We start from the raw sequence: 24,852 nt of genomic DNA, 5'->3' as shown, positions 1-24,852 counted from the left end.
AGGGGCCAGCGCCCTCCACCCCAACAGCCAGTATATAAACTCCCCAGGCCAGTCACCACCCCCCACCCTTGAACCTGTCCCGCAGCCTGTTAGGGACCAGGTGGCAACAGGGAAAAGAGAGAAAGTCAAAGAATCCCTTTGGGCAGCTCGGTAAACAGCCGTTGATTAAAATGGCCAAAACTTAGGGTTTCAGTGTCACTCGGCTATGACAGTTTTGGGGGCAGTTGGAAGAATTGGAGTTTGGGGTTTTGCTCAATCTTAGGCAGTCGAATATTCCTGGGCCCTACGGACCCGTGTCTGTTCGTGGCGTGAACCTGAAGGGGAATGTTGCAGTCCTGAGCCGTTTAAATGTAACAAAGTTCCCTTCGAAAGCCTCAGCGGCCTCGTGGAGAAAGGGAGCATGTGGGGCACACACGAGTTTTAAGGACACGTCGGGAGGGAGGGTGATTATTATGTTACCATCCCAGTTCCGGTGGCTCGTTATCGATGACACCGGCGAATTCTATTTCCTTTCCCAGTGTCAACCTGCCACCCCCACGCGAGCAGCTGTCACTAGGAAGAAACTGCTCCATGCTTTCAACACCCACCCGCACCACGGCACAGCGTGGTGGCCACCACGGGAGGCCTCAGCGTCCGGTCGCCATCTCAGACTGACTTCCTCTCGCCAGCAGAGAGGCCAGCCCGAGAAGAGCCTGTCTGTTATTAAGGACTTTACGGGCAAAGATCAATACCTGCCCCACCGTGGGCCCCCAGGGAGAATGCCTGCCTCTCCATCCATCACTGCCCGCTGCGGCCAGTGGGCTCCCAGGGTAGAGCTCCACTTTTTAAGTGTCGTTTCCTCTTGGCGCTCAGAGTTCAGCCTTTGTCAGAGTGACCAGGATTTGTGCAGTGGAAAGAATCCGATTGTGAGCGATCGATCTCACCTTTGGATCACCACGGCGTGGCAGGCAGACAACAGACAAACCCTTCAGCCCTGAGCAAAATTCAATGAAGCTGCCAAACTTGCCAACGCCAGCGGCGATCCAGAAGCAAAGACGCCATCCAGCTAAGCGGCTTTTCCTAGCCTGGAACCATTTACCACCCTTTTTCCCGAACAGGCTATGTCGTCTGCGGACAGAAGCTGCTGCCGAACTCACTATACCGTCGGTGGCGTCATTATTGTGTGGTTTTTTGTGTGTGTGTGTGTGATGTCTTTCCACCGAGGGAGGCAAGGACAAGAGGAGAGAGGATGACACCTACTTGTCACTCCAGGCTCCCGTCCACTCCACTTCACCCCACGGGTTCCTGAGTCTGATCAGCTTCTCCAGACGGCCACGGAAATCCACCTGCAAGAGTCCCAGGCAACTGCGGCTGTCCCCACCGGCGTCCGTGCCTCAGAGGATTCGCGTTCTGGTTTTCAAATGTCCCTGAACCGCCACACTTTTATTTGCTTTTAATGTGTGTTTTCGGGCCTTGGTCCATGGCTCTATTTTTCACAATCTGATTGAATAAATAGTGAGTCTAGCACAAAAACAAGTTTATGTCTGCTTTAACTTGGATTTAGATTTTTATAGTTGACTCTGCTCTTGATATACGAGACCTAATGATAATAAATGCCCTCCCAAGAAATACTAACAGCACAGCACAGCCGTTGGCATTTATCGAGCGTGTATTATGAACCGGGCACAGTGCTAAGCATTTCAAGTGAGCTATTGCCTCATTGAAACCTCAAGACAATCCCGTGAGCTGGATGCTGTTATTATCCTCATCTTACGGCTCCCAAATCGGTGACTTGGTGGTGTTAACTTATTCAAGATTACCTAGTTAGTAAGTGGCAGACGGAGGACGGGCACCCGGGCAGTCTACGTCCAAAGCCCACACTCATAAATCCGTACACACTTCCTTCCTTCCACAGGCCCTCAGGTCGCTGTGAGCCCGAGGGCCTGCATTTGCAAACGCCCACACACATGCAGTGAATTTTGGAGTCTTAACTGTCTTACTTCCCTTCAGAGCTTCTGTCATGTCCCAGCCCAATGTTTATACATATTCCCATTTGAGAATTGACTTAGTTAAAGAGCATATTCATGGAACGCAAACACGTCCGTGCCATCTTAATACATAACAAGAGCTGAGACACCTACTGTATTTCCCTTTTTGCCTTGGCCATCAGGAAACCCAAAGCAAAATTAATTTCTCAGTTGTTACACTGTCTTTAGCCTAGATTGCTGTATAGTGCTTTAGTCGTGTGGTCTTATTGTATCTATCTATGCTTTTCATCGTCAACCACCTCAGATCCTTTTCGGGTGTAGGCAGAATGTAGTAAATAAAAATGAAAACCACAGCCCACACTTCCTTTTGGGGGTGAACAGTGAGGAATCCCTGTGTCCTTCCCACGATTACCCCGCCCTGAAATTCGGGGCCGATGTCGCTGCCTTTTTTTTCTCTTGGGGGATGCTAGGGGTCTCCGCTGCTTCGGCTGCACAAACACACTCCTTGGAATGAGTGTAAAAACCTAACTGACAATTTCTACGATGTTCCTCCAGAACCTTCTTCCTCCTCCCGGCTACATCTCAGAGGAGAGCCTGCATTTAGTGAGAACCCGCGGAGCTACAGCTCCGAGAGGTCACGTCCCCCCGCTCTGAGTAGGTGTTAGCAGGGCCCCCTGAGGCCAGCGAAAGCTGACTGCCATGTGTGATGGCAGTGGCTCTGTGTGGCCAGACAGAGGCGGCCCCTCGGCCTGGCAGGGCGACTCGGCGGTGAACCCTGCTCTTTTTCTCAGGAATGCGCTGGACTTGTGGGAATATCCTCACTTATTATCCTCACCCACCCACCCCGCTCCACCCCGGTTTTACCTCCTCGACTCCAGTGACGGAGTACGCGTGACCCTTAACCAGCTTCTGGCTGGTGACGGCTTCTGTTTCGACTGCACTGGAGACCTGGGTGGAGAAGAGGGTCCCCCTTAGGGTGGCTGACCCTGACCTTGCTGGGGCTGGTCCTACAGTGCTTTCCAAGGACACAACACCCAGCCACAGAGGGCCTAGCACAGGGCAGCAACGAAGCTCAGGTAGACAGAGCATCTCCGCTCGACCCCTCTTTAATTAGGCCTGCTGCTCCGGGCAGAGTGCGGTGTGGCTGCCAAGCCTGGAATATGATTACCAGCCTTTTAAATGTCACAGGAAACTGGGAAGACATTTATTCTCCAAGAGCGACCCCATGGTGCCTGCAGAAGACTGATTACCTGTGACGGTGGCTCTGGACGAGTCCCGTTTCGCCACTGATTCCAAGATGGCTTCCCAATCATCTTTCCTGCTATGCAGACTCCCCACCCACACCCCACCTCGTGACTCCACTACAAACACTCAAACCCTACCAGGGTTTTCAGAGACATGTCGTTCACGTGTCTGAGGTCACTAGGTGAGGGCAGCAGAGGGACGAAGAGCAGGTGAAGGGGCAGGTGACAACGGACCACAGGGCTGGGGGCCCCCAGGCCCTCGTCTCCATGCCACCTTGGCCCTCCACATAGACAGCCCCCGGGATGGGGCATGGCCCCTGCTTTCAGAACCTCCTCCCTTTTCTTCAGAGACCTCAAAGTCATTAGGTGTTGTCGATCGTCATATTTGTTTTCCAGAATCCCAAGAATACTTAGCAAAAAAGGCATAGCAACCGTAAGGCTAGGATCTAGGGATCGAGGTTACATTCTTCGGGCAATTCCCATAGGGGCTCAACAATGAGGGGAAATCGGGGCTCCTGCAATGAGCCCCATCCCAATTCCCACCTACCAATTAGGTCTTAACCAGCTCCACGTGCTGGGGACCAACACGTCACTAGACTTGCCCATTAAGACCCTGATTCTGCTCTGGCCCAAAGCCTTCCCAGGCCCCTCGCCCCTGTCCAGCCCCTGCCCTACCACACATGGGGAGGGGGAGCAAAGAAAAGCCATCTCGGCTCACATCAATGGAGCAGGCCAGCAGAGACCCCCCACGGAGGGCCTTCCGGATGATCTGATACAGACTGGCTGGTGGCGTCCTCAGGTCGTAAAACTCAGAGATGCCACCCGTGAAATCCTCAAACCCCTCCACTGTGGACCCTCCAGCGAGAGCCTCATAAGAACCATTAAGCCTGTTGAAAAAGAAAGAAGACGTGCATCAATCACAGCCAACGGCAACCCCACGGAGGGGACCACGTGGGTGGGGGCAGGGGCCATGCTAGGACTTGGTGTGGTCCAGAAGGTAAAGGAGGGCCCTTTGCCGATTTCACCGTGGGCGAGAAAGGCGATCAGGCCACAGTGTCACGTGGCCAGCTCAGCATTTTGCCAGGAAGAATTCCCAGGCCACCTCTCACCATGAAAAAGTGGCCACTCCTGGAAAAAGTAAAACGCAACCTTTCCAGAGCTGACCCGGGCTTCTTGGGTTTCGGGGGTGTATAGGAAGGAGGTGACCCTCTCTTGAGGCTGAGGGGCATCCCTCAAGGTTTGCTGTGGGAACAGGACTGCGGAGAAACTGGGGCTGCAGAAAAGAAGGCTTGAAACATCAAATGCCAGTGGGAAGGAGAATGACTCTTGAACAAAGGGTCGATAGACTTTGCTGAGTTTAGCCTCTAAGTACTTTGGTTTTCTTCTTCTTCTTCTTCTTCATTATCCTTTTAAAAATTCACAAGGACCTAAGGAGTTCCCTGGGGGGGTGAAGGAGGAGAAAGCTGAGGCACCAAGGGGCTGAGGCTTGACCCTCATGCGCACATTCACATGGAAGAGAGCAGAGCGTTTAAACTCCTAACCCAAATTTCTGTCTCTCTTAGTTACTGACGGACACAGCGCATGGGGGTCCGGGTGTTGGGAAAGACGTGGGCATGGCGCCCTGAGTCTGGGGAGCGGGCGGTGAGTTCCTCCAGGAAGACCGTGGGGTCTCGTGGCTCCTGAGAGCCCCCTACTCACTTGGCGTAGGCCTTCTCCAGCAGGGCGCTCCAGAACTCGCTCCCCTCTGCCGAGCGCACGAAGAGCAGCTCCCCGTCCTTGGTGGGCAGCCGGTCGTCCACCACCACCTCCACCCACTCGCCGCGCTGCCAGAACTGCGGGCGGGAAACACAGCGGCTGCTCGAGGGAAGAGCTGATGGGCGCAGTGAGTCTCCTCGGGGGACCTCAGGGAGCTCTGCGAATCTCAGTGCTCGGTCTTGGACCGTTAGTGGATTCTAAGCTCCAAGCAGGAACTGTGTCTTATTTCCCCGTCCACACAGGAGAGGCCAGAAAAAGCCAGAAACATCGAATCCAGTGTCTGAGTTTGTGGATAAGAAAACTTGCCCGGCATCACGCGGCAGTGACAGTGGGTGACTCAGATCCACATCTCCTGACACTCTCAAGTGCTTTCTTTAAGGCCATGAGGTCTGGGGGAGACGGGAGGCGGGGTAGACGTGTGGATGATTGGATGGATGCACTAAAGCAGTGGTTCTCAAACTCAGAATCACCTGGAGGGACTGTTAAAACATGGACTTCTGGCCCCGGCCCCCCGCCTCTGATTCAGTAGATCTGGGGTGGGACCCGAGAGTGTGGAAAGCAGGGTCGGGGGCCGTGAGCCAAGCACCATACCTGAAAATGAAAGATTCCCGCATAGTTCTTCTGGAAGTTCTGGTCCCTGGGCACCACGCGGTAAAGCAGCTCTTCATTCAAGGTGAGGGAGGCGATGGCGGCCAGAAGCCAGCAGTCACCTGGACCAGGTCACGGAGGACACACACTGGTCAGGCCAGGCCTGCAGGTCCCTGCTTTCTCGGACCCAGAGCCCACGTCGCCCGCTCCCTTCTAAGTCAGACAGTCAGGCTCCCTTCCCCGCTTGTCTGACGGTCACGGGCAGCCATCCGCTCCTGCTGCCCTCTTAGAAGTCATGTCCTCAGATGGAAAGTTCTCCGCTCCTCCCTATCGCCCCCAAACGCCAACCACTTTGCGTCTCCTAAACACTCAAGCAGCGGAGTGAAAAACGAAAAAAAAAAAGAAAAAAGAAACAAAAATCAGTCTCTTTTGTTCTTATTAGCAACTCCGATAAAACATTTGGTTGGGGGAAACATCGAATCTGTTTGTCCAGCCCAGGATGTGTGTGCGCACGCACGCGTGCGTGTGTGTGTGTTCTTTGCCCTGCGTGACGTTGGATGACAGAAAGCTGGCTCTCCGTGTGGATTTAGAAGACTGCCCTTTTGTATTTCAGAGCTCGCCATGACAGCCTTGATGCCTCATTGCTTACAACACTCTGGAGATATTGATTAGCATCGCATCATCGTAATTTGAAGCAGAAGAAATAAAAGTCGAGAGAATTTTAAAATTCTAGGGCTTGGTAATGGACATTTCTGAGACCCAAGTAAATGCAGAAGCAAACGGAAACCCCCTTTCTATGAGAAGCGGGACCTGCCAGTCGTGGGACCCTGAGTGGCGCTTCCTCAGAAGGCATCTTTGTCCCTCTGGGTGTTGACCGCAGCAGGTTGAGCACAGGCCTCGAATACCCCATGCTTACCTGCACATCCTGGGGCGGGTCTAGCATCCTGAGATCGGTGTCAGCTTTCCTGACGTCCATTTATATACTCACACCAGTGTCTGAGATCTCAACTTCCTTACGTGTGCTTCTCACGGTATGAAAAAGCAGATCGTCTATTGGCCCTATGGCTGCCTCTTTCCAGCTTCACAGCGGAGCCCTACCCCCAGGAGTCTGTGGTTTGATGAATAGGTTTCTCTCTCCCATTCGTTCAGTCCAAATGGCTCCAAAATCCTGCGTGTGTGTCTCAGGCTTCGCCTTTCCTGTGTCGAAGAATCTGAATCTCTCACTGTATCTTCAGACGGAAGCCCCTTCCACCTTTCAGAGACCCAGCGAGGGTCGTGTCTAGCTCCACGTTTCAACGCTATGGCCGGCATCACTTACACACTCCAGGCTGTGAACACTCAGGTTGCCTGAGCAAGCGGGAAGTAAACTGGGGCCCGGGACCCACCTCTGAGGACCTGTCATCTGCTCAGAAGGGCTCCATCGCCAGGTCATCCTGGAAAGCCCTTTGCTCGATCTGCCCTTCTCTCTCCCAACCGAGAGGTCCATGTTGGTCCCCAGATTAATTCCTTTCCCCAACCAACCTCATATCCTCTCTCTCTCTTTCTCTCTCTCTCTCTCTCTCTCTCACGCATGTGCACATGCATACACACACACACACACACACGCACGCACGCACGCACGGCAACCCCTCCCACCCGCTCTCACACCACACACACACACACACACACACACACACACAGCAACCCCTCCCACCCCCTCTCACACCATAGACAGAGGCCACCCTCCCGGTGGCAGCCGAGGGCGGTAGGGGTGGTGCGGGCAGTCATAGGTTTTATTGCTTCTCGTTAAAGAAGACTCGAGCGGGGCAGTATCTCATTAAAAGGCAACTTCCAAAGAGTGAATAAAATGACAAAGCGTGTCCTCCCCTCCCTCCGGCCTTCCCGTTAACACCTGTGATCCCATATGGCGTTCCTCTGCTCAGAAACCTTCAACTTCCTCCGCTGCTTAAGAGCAAAATGCAAACTAACAGGGCGTCGAGGCCTTTACAGCAAACCCCCACCCCGCATCTCAGGCTTTCCCCATTCCATTCCCACCGAGACTCTAACCTCCAGTCAAACTCGGATATGCACGAAGCAGGCCCCGGTCCTTCCACGGCCACGCGTTTGTTCATTTGTCCCCTCTGCTTGCAAAGTACTCACTGCGGCACCGCCCGGTGAACCTCTCGCCTCCTCCACGAAGCCTTCCCTGATGCCTCCCACTCTCCAACTACAAGTCACCTCCTCTCCTTGAGTTTCCTAAAGACCTTAGTTATACTTCTCTGTGCACTGATCTCAAGCTGCTGCAGATCGTGGCCACCAGCTGGACTGGACTCGAAGCTCCGTCGTGCATCAGCTGCTTGGCGGACTCCCAGACCCCTCCCTCCCCAGAGCACCTGGCTTCGCTTGAGTGTGACTCTTTCTCCCCTGTTCTTCTCCACTCTCCTCCCGCAGAGCAAGGATGTGGCTCCTTTCATCTTGGCATCCACAGCAGATGGCTGACACATAGTAGGGGCTCCTTGAATGTTTGGTGAATAATAATAAATAAGCGAGTCACTAAATGAATGAATGAGCCGTATTTTGTTCTTGGGCAAATCCCCAGCAGGACCCGACATGTGTTTGCACCGGAATCCCCCTGGCATGTGGGGAGGTGGAGCCCAACCAGGACAAGTAAGCGTGAAGCTGACAGAGTCCACCTCCACCCAGATCACGGGCCCTTTGCCTCCGAAGCGCTGGGCAGAGGGAGATAACAGGAGGGGACCGACAGGGATACGGGCCTCTGGGGAATGAACGGGGTGACCATTCAGCAGCCCTCTGTGAGGCAGGTGGCCTCTCAGAGACCAGAGCAACCGCACGGCCTTCACTGCTGGGCATCACCTGCCTCTTCCAATAGGGATGTTCTTGCTCTCGGACCACCCAAAACGCTCCTTAGACTTTATAATTCCAGGCACGGAAACAAAATGCCCCTCAGCTACTGACATCAAATAAGGCTTCCCAGCTGGAGGAAAGTTTAATTTGCTCTTCATCTGCTTCACTCCCGACATTTCACAGGCCCCACCTGGCTCCCGTGGCAAGCGCAGAGCTCCGAGGAGATGCGGGGCGGACGCGGGCTCTCGGATGCCTGCCAGCGACGACGGAAGGTGCGAATGCATTGTCACAGCAGAGATGATGCTTTCCCTAGGGGACGTATCCAGATGAGCGCGTCCCCCTTCAGAGAGTCCTCGTGGGAGAACTGACATTTCTTCGGTTGCTTAAACGGTTTCAGGAGCTTGTTTGGGGGACCTGTCTTGAAGCTTCTGGCACATTACTTGGGTTCTTCTCAGTGAGGACACAGCTTTGAAATTTGAGCATAATTTTGATTTTCAAAAGCAGCCAAGAGGCTTTCGGATCCAAGTTGAGTAGTGAATAAGTGGACCAAAAAGCTGGGAAATGACCTTAATGAATGAGCACCTCCTCCCCAGCCACTTGCAGAGAGGGCTGGTCACGAGTGAGTTTTTTCCAGCCAGGGAGGTGGCGGGGGTGCAGGGTAGGCAGGGGGGGTCCTTTGGGGCCACTGACTTCATGGGAAGTCGGGGAACAACCTGAGCTTTGCACTCCCTACTCTTTATTCGGGTTATATATGTAATGGGCTTCATATTCATTAAAATAGTAAACTGATTTTTTTTTGCTCCACTCAAATAATGATCCCCCGGCACCTCCTGCCCTCGGCATCGGAGGGCTTCGGGGCTTCCAGAAGCCAGACGGACCTCAATCACCACAATGAAGCCATCGCTCTGCTGTCAGGGGAAGTTCTACATCAATCAAGGAATAATAACCCTGAGTCAGGCTTCGTTACAAAAGAAATCTTTGAATTCACAAATTCCCTCTGCATATTGTAATCGAAGCCAGTGTTATAGGTCACAGGCCGCGGGAACTCAGGCCGTCACGAGGGAACTTCCCGAACGCCGGGGGAGGACGTGGAGATGCTCTGGCGACCGAGAGAAGGAGGGAGGAGGGAAATAAAGAGCAAGGGTCAGACATTGGAACCCCTTCCCCACCTCGAGGTCGACCAGTGCGGGGGAGCAGAAGCCATGGTTTCCAACCCCAGGAGAAAGACGAAGCAGGGAGGACGAATGTCCCGCAGAGGACCGGGGACTCTGGAGCAGAGAACTCAGAAGGCGAGCGACACCCCCCAGCGCCCCCTCTGCCGTCACACTGTGTCGCGGAGGGCAGGGAGGAAAGGGCGGTCAGCCCGCCTGCCGAGGCCATGGTGACTGTGTGGTGACACGTCGGCACCCACTGAGTGGGCCTGGGTCGGCCCGGGGAGGTCCACTAGACCCTGACGGTACCCGGAGAACAGACCACGCTATACGCCAGTCACGACTCCTGGAGACCAGCCAGAACCCGGGGGACAGCACGAGGTCCCGCTGGCCCCTGTCCCATAGACCAGAGGACATATGGCCTTCCTTGTATCCAGACACCATCTGGGACCTTTAAGAAGCAATAAATCACCAAAGTGATTGCATGAGAAACATTTATCCAAAAGAGAGGAAAACTTGAAATAGGCAGAGGCGGAAATACTTCTAATTGGCTCGTGTATGTTTCCCTCCCACTCGGGGTCAGTGGAAACCCCAGCTCCCCAGCAAGCTGCGAAGAGTCCAGGAAAACAAAAAATGCTATGCCGATGGCACATCTGAATGTCACGCGAAGATTCTGACCCTGCTAAGATGTGTTTACTTTGTAAAAATCTGCCTTCAATATGTGATCACGGCCGAGGCAGCCTTCCCCGGCTCTCCGCTATAAGGCTGCTTTCAGGGCTTCATACACAGGCGCTATTTCGGCTCTGCCCCTCAGTGCTCAGCGATCTGGAAGCTCATGAGAGGCGGGCAGGGGGCCTCACGCTTCTCACAGACCCTAGCGTAAAACGCTTACTTAAGAAATCATGTCGGGGGTCTACAGCCATGCCGCCCCGATCCTGTCTGATCTCGGAAGCTAAGCAGGATCAGGCCTGGTTAGTACTTGGATGGGAGACCACCTAGGAAGACCAGGTGCTGTAGGCAGGAAGGAAGGAAGGAAGGAAGGAAGGAAGGAAGGAAGGAAGGAAGACAAAGACAAAGACAAAGAAAGACAAACCACGTCGGTATGAATATGTCAGGAGGGATTTGAAAATTCATACCTTGGAGGGAAGTTCTGTGCCTACCCTGGCAGCCTCCATGGAATTAAGAAAGTGGTGAGCCATGAAGGAAAAGATGAGTAACTGGCATTCCAGAAAAATCCCTCAGGTCCCCTGTGGCTTCAAAAAAATAAAGTACGAGAGGCCACCAGCATGATGCCAGCAGTGGACACCAGCAGAAGGCCGAGGCAGGAACCAGGCCCCCCACGCCTCAGCAGCACAGCCAGCTCACACGCAAGGACCCAGCTGGGCTGGTCCTCCAGCACCATCTTGGAAACAAGAAGGGCAGAGCGGAGAAATGTGGAAGACTAGCCAGTTACCCAAAAGGGTCTGAGTCATACCTAAAACGACTGTTTCAATTACTGATTGCACGAAGTTTTGAATGGAATTGGACTCGCTTGAGTTCCTGACTTCACTAGGCGGGGCTCAGCACCTTCTCTGAGCCTATAGACGTACTTCGGTTTAATGCACTTTGCACATCTGGAGGTTGCCTATGATAAATCCTGCTAAATCCTGAAGCAGTTTAATCCGATGGTTTCTGGGCAGGGCGAGCTCCTACAAGACGAAGATGAGAGAAAAATGCCTTCCAGGCTCAACCCTTCATCCTCCAAGAGTTTCCATGAAATCGCATAAGGAGAGTGACTTCCTGGATTTGAATGTCCAGGCTTAGCACCAGGTCAAGTGGGCATGTAATCCCCGCCTTCCTGATGAGCAGAGCTGAGGCTCTCAGCAGTTAAGTGACCTCCCAAGGTCAGCCAGGCAGCGGCAGAGCTAAGATTAGTCAGTCCCACAAGATGATGAGCGTGCTGCCCTTCCCAAGTGTTCCAGAGCCGCTCAGAAGCTGAAGCAAACAGGATTATCACCATTTGAAATACATGCCCTGGATCTCCAGGCAGGACGAACAAGAAATTTCTCGAACCTTCTCTCCTCCCCTCAGACGACACACGGCCTCTCATGAGCCCCTCCGCATCCTGACTTCCCATGACCTCCACCTCCTGCTCCCCGCCCCGCGTCTGGTTGGTATTTCTTCACCCTCTGACCCACCTCATATAATAGCATCTACCTACGTTGCAATAACATAAAACAGTTGCTAATTCTTGGAGTTGTTAGGAAGATAACAACGAGATAATCTGTGGAAAGTGCTTAGTTAGCTCGGTGCCTGCCACATAGAAAGCCTTCGGTAAACCCCCTTCTCGTTAGCTATTATCATCCAACACGAATTAACCAAAAAAACACAGGGGATCCCAAACGAGTGAATCGGCAAACCTTTACTGAGCATCTACTACTCCACGGGAAACACGAAATGGAACTGGCGCTAGGAAGTTGCCGGCACCATTCTCTATTCATGCCCCGTCAATCTGGCCCCGTGGAGCGGGCCTCACCGTCTCGCTCCCAGCCGCCGGCCTCGCCACAGGGCTTCCACGCCACAAGCTTCTCAGTTGCTCAGGCCTGAGAGCTATTTTAATTCCTTTTTCCTTCACTCCACTCCTATCCGCTTGATTCCCAAATGCCTTCGATGTAATTCCTAAATAACTCCCAAAGCCGGCCGCTCCTCTCTGACACCCCTGCCATGCATTGCTTTCTCTCCCACTGGGACTCTGAGGCACCCTCTGACCCCCAAATATTCATTAACCAGGAGCCGTAATGAGGAGGTTGCAGAAAGAAGCAAATCTGTCACGATGGGAAAATATTCAGGCGTTTGCACTTGAAAGCTCGTCCCCACGAAGCACGAGTAGCTCTATTCCTTCCCTGGATCACGCCAGTCTTGGGAAAGTGGAATGCAAAGTGCTTGCAAAGTGACACTGAACATTTGGCTAAATTCGCAGGATTTCACGAAATTAGTGGAGGTGACATTGGAGACCTGCCCAAGGAGCATCTGGAGCTGAAGCAGGTACAGCTGAGGACGAGGACCGGCTCGGCTCAAGGCGGGATCGACACTCGCGAAGACAAAGAACTGTTTGAGCACCGCAGGACCGAAGGCGGACCTCGGGAAAAGCGATGGCGCGTTTCGATGTTTTCTTAATGATGCTTCGAAAGTCAGGCGAGAAGTGGAGGGAGGGTGTCGCATGCTGCCGTCTCGTAATTTTTTTCAGGAAAAATCAGGAAGGAAGGACAAAATGTCAATCATCCATTCTTTCCTTGTTCTAGGATTCTGCACAGAGCCGCCATTGTCACGTAAGTATTGTGAAATCTATGGAAATTTTTTTCATAATTTTCCGCAGCATTTTTCAAAGTCATGCACCACCCAAACCGTTTTAGGAACTGCTAGAAACGCGGGCTTCCGTGTGACTCTCGGCACCAGCCGTCCTTGGACACCAGCCGTCCTCAGATGGCGAAGGCGTCTCGTGCTGCGGTTGTCTGCTGCCCGGTGTTCCCATTCTTCCCGCTGCAGCAAGTCTGGCTGAACACGATCCTGCTCAGGGACCGTCCATGCTTCCCCACTGCCCTTAGGAATAAAGTCCAAAGTCCCCCGCCCAGCACCAAGGCCCTGCCCATCCGGCCGCTGCCCCTTTGCACTCAGCTCCGCCCTCCCGGCTCCGTCTATCCAAAGGGCCTTCGCTCACATTCTTTCCGCCGTCTGGAGCCCTCTTCCCCTCTCTCTTTCCCAGGAGACGACACCAGTTTATTCGAAGAAGGCACGTAATGCACAGTTCCGGCATGAACGAATGAGCCGTGAGAGTTCTTCCCGATTCCCACAAATTGGCGTGTGTGATGAGCCCTGTGTCTCTTCGCTCTGACAAGCGTCCCGCCACCAGCCGTCCCTGAATCCACCGTGCGGTCCCTACCTCCTGACGTATTCGTAAATTAAGATCCAGCACGCGTCACTGGAATATCTTCCTCCGTTGTGTGGTCACCGTTGTCCTCGAAGCAAGACCTGAGAGCACGTCGGCCCCTGATATCGCGATGTCCAGAAACTCGGTAAGGGGGTGAGCGATTAGGGTCACCCTAAGAGAAGTGCCACCCACCCAGTTTCAAGGATGAGCCCCACATCTGACTGGCATTTTTCTGAGCGATGACCATGTGACTCCTTACGGCAACCATAATTTTTATAACCTCGAAATCGCTGCTTTCGAGCTGTCCTACATAGAATAAAGCACACTAAATAATCCGCTTCGGTGGCCTCCCCCGCAGGCCAGCTCACATCTCCACTTTCTGGTCCCTATAGTTACCCAGACGACGCCCCTCAGACCTGACAGCAGAGTGGGGACAGCAGGGAGCAGAGGCCTGGCTCCTAGCGTTTGGCCGAGGACAGTTCTTAGCGGGTTATCTTTTGAATCAGAGGCCATCTTGCTTTACCCTCTAAGTTATCAGTGGGGAGGAAAAGGGGAAAGAAGAAAGAAAACTCTTCACGGCTGAGGGAACCGATCCAAATTATTTCAGAGTCTCTCCACGAGGCCCGTCAGGCCGATTCTCGTCTAATCTCTGCTGTCGTGGAAGGAGTAACTGTCGATGGCGGGAAATCGCTTCCAGTCACCCTTCTCTCTCCCCTCGCTTTAAATCAGGCCTCTAATGCTATGTGGGGGGGAACATTTTCTTAGTAGATTATAAAAATGGAATCGATTCGCTGGAGGAGAAGAAAATCAGTAGGTAAATACATTTGGGGCTCGTGTGAAAACATCGCAGAGCCAGTTTCGAGGAAGCGGTGCGCTGACTGAATTGAAGGCCCTTTGGATGTAAAAATAAGACAAACGCTAGGAGCCAGGCCTAATGGAGACAGAAATGGAAAAAAAATGAGCACTGTGACTCATCGTTAGCACTGGCCGAGGCTGAAATCCACGCGGTGAGGTACCAAGTGGCCTCGTCTCTTTGTGCTGGGGCGGGCTACACGGGTCGCCCAAAGCCGCCCTCCAAAAATGACTGAAAAGAGTCCGGCACTCCCGGACCAGCGCTGGGGATCCTGAGGCTTCTCAGTGCACCCCTGGGTCCTTAAAGTGCATCGAATAGTAAACACGGGACAGCGGAGCGTCCCCCTGGCCAAATGCGAATGGCCTCCCGCCCTCAAACACGTGAAGAGACGAAGTAACGTGAACTCGGATGTGAAAATGCCCGGGAGGCCCGGTGGGGCGCGATGGACAGAAAACGAGGTGGTTTTCGTCTGGGAAAAATGGCCCGAGCACAGCGCCTGAGAGCAGAAAGATGCGAGACGGGAAGGAAGCAAAACCCTTCGGTGGAGGGGAGTGGTTGGTGGACAGGCCACCACGGAGAAAGCAGCTTCAGTCAACGGCCAGCGCCCAGCACAGGCGGGCCTGGGGCTCATCTACTAAAAAAAAAAAATCCTTTCTCCAAGACTAGAGTAGGGACACCTCGCAGCAGATCGGAAGTGTGAAAGCCGATTCGAATGTAAAACATGCAGAGTCAGTGCCGTAATTCAAGCCCGGCAGGGCCTCGGTGTCAACTGGAGGGGACAAACCGTCCAAACCGGCTTGCAGATCTACTCTGTTCGGCCTGTGCAGTGCTGGCCTGCGTAGTGGTGGATCTATTTAAACTGGAAGGTTTCACACATAATAAAAAACAAAAACAGACTTCTGGCTTCTCTTAAGAACTGCAAAATCTGGCCCAATTCCTCTATCTAGTCATCCTACAAATATTTATTAAGCATCTACTCTGCGCCAAGTTCTATTCTAGGCCCTAAAGATACAGCAGCGGGGGGATCCTGATGTCGTGGAGTTTGCATTGCAGTGGGGAAGGCGACCGGTGAGTAAATCCGTGCCCGGGCGGTGGCGAAAGCCGTAAGGAAAAGGAAAGCACGGCGAGGGGCTGAAGAGTCACCAGGGCACTGCGGGACGCGGGGCGGTCGGGGTGGGTCTCCTGGCCCCTTCAAGGCAACATCCGGGTCAAGTCGGGGATGGCTTCCTCCTCAAACCAGGCACGGTCGCTAGTTAGCCACAGTCCCCGCTACTCTCTACTCAACCCGCTCCTGGCTGACTTGACTCATTTGAGTCATGGCCCCTGGAGTTAATCCTTCTCGAGAGCCCCCCAACTCTGGCTACCCAAGAGCCAGGGGGAGAAAGGAGATTTGGGGAGCCCAACAGGATGAACAAGTAAGAGGTGATGGAATTGGAAGCGATAAGGCAAGGGGGTACCTGATAAGAGAGGCCAACACCCCAAGCCCAGGTGACAGCGGGGCCAGCAGCTCCACAGTCACTGGCCTGGAAAGCGATGGAAAAACACAGACGTGGAGACAGAAGCATTTCAGCAAGCGCCCCTCTGAGGAAGAGTCAGCCACACTCTGAGACTTGGGTTTTGGACCCACACTTTGGGCCGCTCGGCCAAGATGGCACTCAGAGAGCTCCCCGCTGGCCTGGCACCGCTCACCACCTCCTCATAAGGTTAGTAAGCTCAAGGGCAAGGGTTCGTCTCCCTGGGGACTCAGAGGCTGGGCCACACATTTTGCATTTCTCTTAGAAGTAAGGGACAGTCAGGACACTGCTGAGTAAGTAAAACTAGCTGACAAGATCCCCTTGCCACAGAAAGAAACCTCCCCCTGGCAGAAGGAGCCTCACCTTCCTGTAATGCAGGGCTCTTAGTCTTTCCTGTGCATGGCCCCTTGGTAGTGCAGCGAAGTCTGGATCTGATCTCAGAATAATGTTTCTAAATGCATAAGGCAAAAAAAATAAGACTATAAAAATGACATTGGAACAGTTATCAAAATGTTTTTTAAAAACTATAATAAAGTTTGTGCTTCTTCATTAATGTTCTATATAAAAGATTGGAATGGAGCCTCATAAACGGCATAAGTACAAGGTAGTGATGAGTACAAGTGGTATTTTGAGATATTTGCAACGATCGTAATATGATAGGAAACTCGTCCATGATTTCTATTAGTGTGCTTCGTTGCCTGCATTCATGCTGAAAAGAAATAAATTATCGAGGGTTTGTGTAACTAAAGAGTAACAGTAGAACTCTTCCATGCTCTTGAAACAATGCTTGTAACCCACTGGCTCAAATTCACACTAAAGTGTAAATGGTTATCCCAGGCCCTTTCCTCAGAGGAGATGGGACAGTGGTGATAGTAGGATCTAATATAATGGCACTGAGCACTAGGATTCAAGATAGAAGGGAAATATATGCAACGGAAAAGGGGAACCACAAGTAGGAAAAGACCCTGTTAGCAAAAAACAAAAAAACAAATTTGCTCCATGTTACACAAGGCTGGGTGGCAGGGAACTGTTGTCTGCAGTTTTTCTGCTTCCTGGAGGTCTGACCTGGTGCTTGACAGAATCGAAGAGTGGGTTTGGCCCTTTAAGTTTGCTGAAGCGTCCCTTGATTACTCATTAAAAGAACCAGTCAGTCCTAGTGAACTGATTCACTTCGCCCCAGCCCCTGAAGGATGCTACACATCAAAACATTCTAGAAGAGTTCTCTAAAGACGCTGACACCAGTCCTGACTGCCGAGAGCTGGCCCTGCCCCAGGACACGCTGACTCACGCGGGAAAAGTAACGTGAGGGCTGCCTCAGAAGAGGCACCTGAATTTAGGTCGTCATTGTTAGTTGTCTTTAGAGACATGTGAGACAGGCCAGACGTTTCCTTTTCAAAACAAGACTACCATTCAGTAAATACAGTGAGGATGAGAAAATCATCAAGTCTACAGAGGTGAAGAGAAAAACCAGGTCAAGAAAGAAAAGAGGGTAGAATAGATAAGCACAAGGCACGCAAAACACACAGACATCAGACAGAGGGGAGACGAGGCGGGAAGGCCAGGTAAGGAGAGAGAAACCCCAACCCTCACCAAACCTTCAAAGGAAAGTTTATCTCACTGCTGATCCTGCTCAGCAAGGAAAATAAACCGCCCGGGGTCAAGTTTGGATAAACGGTGTAGCATTTGTTATTCAGAAAGCAATCTCCTTTCTTTATAAATTCTGGAAGCCTCCGTTCCTCGTTGCTAAAAGGAATTCTGCTGCTCCCTGTTCTTGAAGACAGCAAATGTCAAAACTCATCGTTGGGAGACCAAGGTCATCTATGGTTGTAGAGTAACATCCCTCATGTGGCTTTGGGATGCCTAAGGCTGTTTCCGGCCCTGTTGCATTTTCACGACCATAGGCATAACTGACACCTCATCTCCGTGTTCCCCGCAGGCGGATGAACCACACAGGCATGGCTTACCGTGCGGGGTGCACGAAGCCAGAAATGTGTACTTCGGGGGTAGGAGAGAGTCTTTGTCACTGGCCACAGAGGCTTTAAAAAGTTTTGGGATATGCATGAGCCAGTGTACAAGGGGGAGACGGTCTGTGCTGGAACAGTGAGGTCTCTGCAGCTGCCTGGGTGATGTGCCAGCCATGAGCACACGCTGGAAATGGGCACGCGCAGGTGTGTCCTACAGGGCGTCGCACACTTACGATTTACTCCTTCCCAGTGCCATGTGCCCTGAGACTCCCTCCCGCCCCACTGGGGGGCTGTGCACATGGCCCTTGCTAGGCCTGGGGAGTGTGGGCTCCCCCAAGAAGACAGGGCGCAAAGAGGCTGGCGTCGCAGGGGACACACGTCGGACCTGCTGACAAATACCCTCGCATGTCCGGCCGGATGTCAGGAGGAGGACATTCTCGGCAACGTGTTTTATAACGGCGAGAAAATAACGCCAGTGTCCGCCAGTAGGAAATAGGATAAATCAACTGTGGCACATCGCACAACGGGGTACAGGACGCTGAGGGGTTAAAAAAGAACGAAGCTCTTTATACAATGATGTGGAAAGATCTCCAAAATGTCTTACGGAATAAAATAATAGCAACTAATGGCAAAGTGCCGACCAGTGTTTACAGTACGCTGTCTTCAGTGCAAAAAAGGGATAAAAATGAGAATATGTGTTTAGACTGCCTTGAATTTGCAAAGAAACACTGAAAGGATTTTTTTTTTTTAAGTGGTTGCAGGGCAGTGAGCGATGGAGTCGATTTTCACTGTGAACTTTCAGTGAATTTAATTTTTGAACCGCGTGTATTCAGAATAATAATAAAATGATAGTAACACAAAGCTAGGGAGAAAAAAATACATCATTTTCATTCTATAGATCAACTGTTAAAAAACAATAATAATAATAATAATAATTTTTTTAAACCTAGAGCAGACCCCAGCGGGGCCCTGTTGGACTCTGAAAAGCCAACGGAAGTATTTAACAAACATTAATCCTTGTCACGCCCTGAATCAACATGTGCCACATGACACCGCCTTGCCCTGGAGTGAGGAGTCTCTCCTCGTAATCTCTCCGCAATCCACCACTGTTGGGGGGGGGCTCCCCAAATCTCCCAGCCTCCCAGCCACATAGGTCATCCTGACTCAGCCGCTGGTTTCTGCCCACTTTTCCACTTGTTCAGGCTCCACCAGGCCCACAGGCCCCGTACAGAGCGCCCCCTTCTTCCTGCTTATGGAAAACCACCCCCTCGGAGGCTGGGCTGCCTCTGGTGTGAGTTGGATTCTGAGGGTTAGTTGGGGTTCACTTCCCGCACTGCCAGCTCCGGCGCATTCACCACCAGCGCACCCTCCCCGCGGCGGCGCCCCGGCCTCCTTCTGGAGACCCTCTTTTCCCCTATTCGAAGGAAGATCCGAGTCAATCGATGAAAAGGCACTTATTAAACACCTTTCCCAAAGTTAAAACATCTCTGACGAAAAGCAGTTAAAAGGGTCTGTTGGTAATTGTACTTCCTTGAGACACACGCGAAATTCGGTCAAACATCTGGAGGAGGTCAAAGGCACCCCGCACTAACCCAGAACGGGCGCGGTCCCACGCTGCTCCTTCACAGCCCTGACGCGAAGGCGGAGGACACGCAGGCTGAGGTTTTCGGGGAAACGGGGCGCGAATCGTTCCTGCTGCATTATCGTCCTAGCCGCCCGCCACCAGCCCTGCTATATTCATTAAGGAACATCGGGGGTGTTTCAAATAAAATGCCCCGTGATTTTCAGAATCATAAAGGATTCCAACAGGGTTTCCCGGCTGGAACACGGAGGGGGAAAGAAAAAGCAGGGGACCTTCTGAAAGGGGACCGTTCTCGGGGCCGTACGGGTGCTGAGATTCTGTTTGTTTTGCTGATTTTCACCCAGTAGGATGTGTCTCCTCGTTGCTCTCATTTCTTTTGCAGCCGTCCCTGGGTGGTGCTGTGCAGGCCCAGCGACGTCGATTCAGGGCCATGCTGCCCCCTAATCTGTTCTCGAGGAGAATCCTGGTTCCTAGCACTTGAGGTTCGAACTTAGGAAACAAAATAAAATGAATGATTTCCCAAGTTGAACTGCACCTGAGTTGGTGGGAATGTGAAAGGTTGTGAAGGGCAGGTTCCTCATCTCAGAATTCTGGGCCGATGAAACAAAGCTTGGCTAGGAAGATAAGATTCTTGTTTTCTGACTAATTATAAAAGCATCTACTATGACAGTTCATAATTATAGAGACGGAGCCATTTTATAGGGTAAATTATGTCCACTTACAGGTAACTGCAGTCGGTCAAGTGTCATGGCTTAATCTGATGTTACTCATTACACACACACCCCGCCCTCTCCCCAAACAAACAGGACTCTCCCCGGTTACTCACCTAGGCCCCCTTGACAAATGTCTGTGCGCGTGGCTCCACCAACGATAAACTGAGGGCTGGGACACAGTTCCTTAAAGCAATTTGGGATAAAACACAAGTCATAAGATGCTCAGTGATGGTGGCAGCAGCGTAAAGATGACTTTAGAGTCATTGAATTCAGACCTGAAAGCATCCTGGATCTTCTGTGGCATACACTTCACTTTATTGCTGAAAACTCTCTTCTCCCAGGTCCCCAGCCTTACTTGCCCTTGACTTTCTCCTCACTTTTCTAAATACCCCTTCTCAATCTCCTTCGAAGACTCCTCTGCTCTGCTCACTCCTAAGAATTAGGGAACCCTGGGTCCTCAACCCTCTGCAGGGATGCCATTTCACATGGCAATAACCTGCCCTGAGCATTCTGTCTTGGTGAAGCCTGTGGCTTCAACTCCCAAGTACAGAGTATGCTGATGCTTCCCAAATCACCCCCGAGCTGCGTCATCGATGACCCACGTCACGCTGTTCGTGTGATATGAGCTCACAGACTCATATCTGATACGTCTACCAAGTTCTGCTGAAGTTCTGAGTTCGGTCTGGAAGACAGAGCGGTTTGCAAGGGCCGGGAGCGAGTTAGAGTGTTTTCACTGGAACAGCGCTCAGACGATTCTAAGTAGATGGAATGTTCGCTTCACTACATGGTAGTCTTAGCATAATTCAAAATTCACCTTCCTCCAAGAAAAAAACCACCGAGAAATGCCACGACCGATATATGATATGAATCTTTCAGGGGCCAAGGACGTCCTCAGCTTTGTAAGATGGCACCTCAGCATGACTCCCGGAGAACATGCCCAAAGTCGTCTCTCCATTACTAACTTTCTGCTGGACCTCAGATCAGAGATGCGAAGCAGGAGAGAGGTTTAAGAGGTTAAGAGGCTCCGCCTCCCCACACTTGGACACTATTTTTTTCTCCCTGAATAACAATCGTGCCTGTTTAGGAACAACGTTCGGTACTGCCCGGGTAAGGGCCTCGAAACACTCCATAAGCACGAATGACGCAGCCTCCGATGGACGGGAACGAGGGGAGCGAGGGTGTCAGGAAGGAAGCCAAGGCGGGAAGAAGTGACTTCAGCCTCACGTCTCGGTGATGGTGGCGACGTGGAAACACTGCTCCCCAGGACGCTGGGCCACGTCCGAGAGTCTAGATCTGGCTCTTCGGCAGCTCTGACTGTGCACATTTGGGAAACTCAGCGATGGCCACCATCTTCCTCACCGTCGCCATCGATATGGGCACATACTGGGCCTAGCGCCCCTGTCCCTCTAGGATCTGGTCCCACGTGACGTTTCCAGCCTCATCTCTCTGTTTCCCACAATGCTCTCTGTCCTCTACTTACCGCTTTCCTCTGAATTTCCTTGCTCTAAAAACACTTGCGCGACTCAGGGCCTTTGCTCAATCCTGTGCCTCTCTGGTCTCTGTCACGACTCTCTTCCGTCACCAGGCCCAGCTCAAATGTCTACAGTAATTAACCCGCCCCAATTCTGCAGTCAAATCTAACTGCTCCTTTTCCCTGAACTCCCACACGTTTGTTCATATTTCTATTTCACCCTCTGGACACTCTGTCTTGTATTAATAGCTAGAGACAGCTCATTTTATTGAGCATCTATCATACGTCAGGCCCTGCGCTAAACCATTCTCCCATTCAAACCTCCCCAAGAACACAAGGAGGTAAGTACTATTATTATTCTCATTTTAAAGATGAGGAAACTGGGTCCCACGGAGGTCAGTAAATTACTCATGGTCACGCAGCTAGTAAATGCCAACGAGGGAACTAAAATCCTGATCCACGTGACACCCAAACCCACGCTCTTAGCCACTCTGCTGCCTGTCAGTTATCCAATTGTCCCCTCCCCAGCTAAAGCTCCACTAAGGCCACACACGAGCATCTGCCCCAACCAGGACTCCGTAAATCAAGATAGGCTAGATATATATGTATATATATCATCTCCTTTCCCTCAAAGGCAGGTAAAAATGGACATCTTTGTAGGAACCAGGATCATAAGAGCCACATCTGGGCAGCTGGCTGAAAGGCCCCAAGACTAAGGAAATAAGGAATCACCCTCAAAGCAGCAAGTGACACAAAAAGCTAACAACCCAATTTAAAAATGGGCAAAGGACTCGAATAGGCATTTCTCCCAAGAAGATGTACAACTGGTCAAGAAGCACAAAAGATACTCAACATCACTGGTCATCAGGGAAATGCAGATGGAAACCACAATGAGATATCACCTCACACCCATTTAAGATGGCCACTATCCAAAAAAAAAAAAAAAAACAGAAAATAACAGATGTTGGCGAGGACGTGGAGAAACTGAAAGCATTGTGCCCTCTTGGTGGGAATGTGTAATGGTGCAGTGGCTATGGAAAACAATACGGTGGTGCCCCCCAAAAATCGAAGCGTAACTGTCATATGATCTAGCAATTCTACTTCTGGCTAAATTCCCAAAAGGATTGAAAGCAGGGTCTCAAGGAGATATTTGTGCACCCATATTCATAAAACCATGATCCACGATCCCCAAAACGTGGAAGCAACACAAGAGTCTATTGATGGGTAAATGGGTAAAAAAAAGAATATATATCGTACATGCGTGCAAGAGAATGTCATTCAACCGCAAAGAAGAAGGAAGTCCCAACACCTGCTGTGTGGATGAATCTGGAGGACATTGCGTTATGAAGTAAGCCAGACGCCAAAGAACGAATACTACACGATGTCACGTAAATGAGTTACCTAGAGTAAACTTCGTTATGTGTATTTTACCACAATTTAAGAAAGAAAGGAGGGAGATAGGAAGGGAGGGAGAGGGGGGAGGAGGGAAAAAAGCAGCAACTGAACTCATTACTGCTCCTCACTTCCGAACAGCACGACCTTCTCACAGACAGACCTCAAGAAGGCCCCTTAGAAGGAAATAAAGCATTTAGGAAAGGGCTGATTTTCTCAGGTTCCCAGGCACATCCCAGAGAGAGACAGAACCAGGGTCATTACCATCTCAGATATTTGATAACCTATTTTATCTTAGAAGAGAAAACCGTGTCCTCTAATGTACTGTGTGATGTGTGAGCTCGGCCTGGCTAAAAACAGCTGTGTGATCATTCTTCACTGATGAGCGAAAATGGAGACAGTAAATTTTGACACGCATTTATTTATTCATCTGAAAACTCCAAACAATGGCGGCACTTCAACATCAATCAGGTTCTACCACCTCATCCTCCGGACTTTACAGCATTTTGTTGACAGGCACAAATTAGCGCGCCTAGTCCTCAATGATCACATTAACCTGGGCAGTGAGGCCAGGTGAAGACATGGCTTAGAGGCGACGGCCATGTGGGTGGGTGAGGAGGTGAGGGCTCTGAGAATGATTTTCCCATCACGGTCCAGAAGATGCAAGGTGCCCTGGGCAAGGGCCACCGAGCATGTTCTCTTATGAGACTTTGTATGTGCCAGACACTAAACAGAGCCCTTCACATAATTACCCCAATACTCACAGCCGCTCTGTGCGGAGGAGGCTCCTGTCACTGAGGTTAAATCACTTAATCGGGGTCGCATAGCTGTAGGTCATGGGTCCAGGTTTTGGGAGGACGGTTCCCCGTTCTCTGCCCTTGAGCTTCGGGTGGTCCCAGTGACAACACCCAGGAGCCCCTGAGTTCCATCTGTATTCACAGAGCCACAGCCCCCGCCTCTCCACCCGCCAGCCCCATGGGACAATTCACGGCCTTCAGCAACCCCGTGCCTTTCAGCAATGACAGCACGATTTCCTCTAATCGACGACTGCACCCAGCATTGATCAATTCCATGTGTCCTGTGCCTGTTACGTGCTGGACACTAGACTCCAAGCTTTATCTCTAGTCCTCACACCAACCCTGAAAAGTAAGGTGCTGGAAGCACCATTTTACAGGCGAGGAAACTGAGTCTCACAAAGGCTACTGTCCAAGGCCACACAGGCAGAGCCAGGATTCAGGTCTTACTGGTCTAGTCCCAGAGCCCATGCATGTTCTCCCTTCTACACCTCGCCGCCTCTGAAAAAGATTTCTGAAATATGGGATTTAGGATCCAGAGCCATGACTTCTCCCTCCACGACTTCTGACAGGAAGCGAGGGCCCTCCATCCTGCACGACACTCAACAGCCAGCCCATCTCCTTACCGGCGGTCGCTTCCAGACAATGCCTTGAGTTTGCGGGGAGCATGGTCCGAGATCCTTGTAGCCCAAGGCTGATGGGCACGCTGAGAACTCTGGATCCTTAAAGAGGACGCCTGAGTCCAAGCACTGCTGCCTCAGGGTCTCGAAGTCCTGGCCTAGGTACTTCACGGCCTTCTGGTTGGAGCCCAGACCTTCGGCGGCTGCCCGCTGCTTGGAGACTCCAGCCGCCAGGGCCGCCATGGCTGTGGGCGGGCCCCGTGGGGTACACAGGAGGACAGCGCCGCTCTGTGCTCTGGGAGACCTGCCCCACTGGGAGGGGAGCTATAAGGCAGCACGGAGGGGAGGAGGGACAGGTAAACATCTCACCTGAGGGGCTGCTGCAGAGGGAAGTGAATCAGAGCCTGGAGCAAATATGTACCCAAAGTGCCCCGCCTTCCCTGGCTGCCTTTTGGCAGACACTTTGGAGGCCGGGAACCTTCCAGGGCCCCAC

General features: G+C 51.9%; 1 protein-coding gene across 1 annotated transcript in view; it reads right to left on the bottom strand.

The window, feature by feature from the left end:
* LOC102884601 (calpain-8) overlaps positions 1-24,602 on the bottom strand; it is a 47,491-nt gene extending 22,889 nt beyond the window's left edge. Inside the window, 7 exon segments of the mRNA XM_015592746.1 lie at positions 1,240-1,325; positions 2,832-2,915; positions 3,930-4,098; positions 4,910-5,043; positions 5,558-5,676; positions 20,196-20,265; positions 24,366-24,602. Coding sequence (XP_015448232.1) covers positions 1,240-1,325; positions 2,832-2,915; positions 3,930-4,098; positions 4,910-5,043; positions 5,558-5,676; positions 20,196-20,265; positions 24,366-24,602 — 899 coding nt within the window.
* Between the last annotated feature and the right edge of the window lie 250 nt (positions 24,603-24,852).

Source organism: Pteropus alecto, unplaced genomic scaffold, assembly GCF_000325575.1.
Source record: "Pteropus alecto unplaced genomic scaffold, ASM32557v1 scaffold65, whole genome shotgun sequence".
NCBI classification, from domain to species: domain Eukaryota; kingdom Metazoa; phylum Chordata; class Mammalia; order Chiroptera; family Pteropodidae; genus Pteropus; species Pteropus alecto.
The sequence above is the reverse complement of the archived record's forward strand: the minus strand, read 5'-3'. Positions and strand labels throughout refer to the sequence as shown.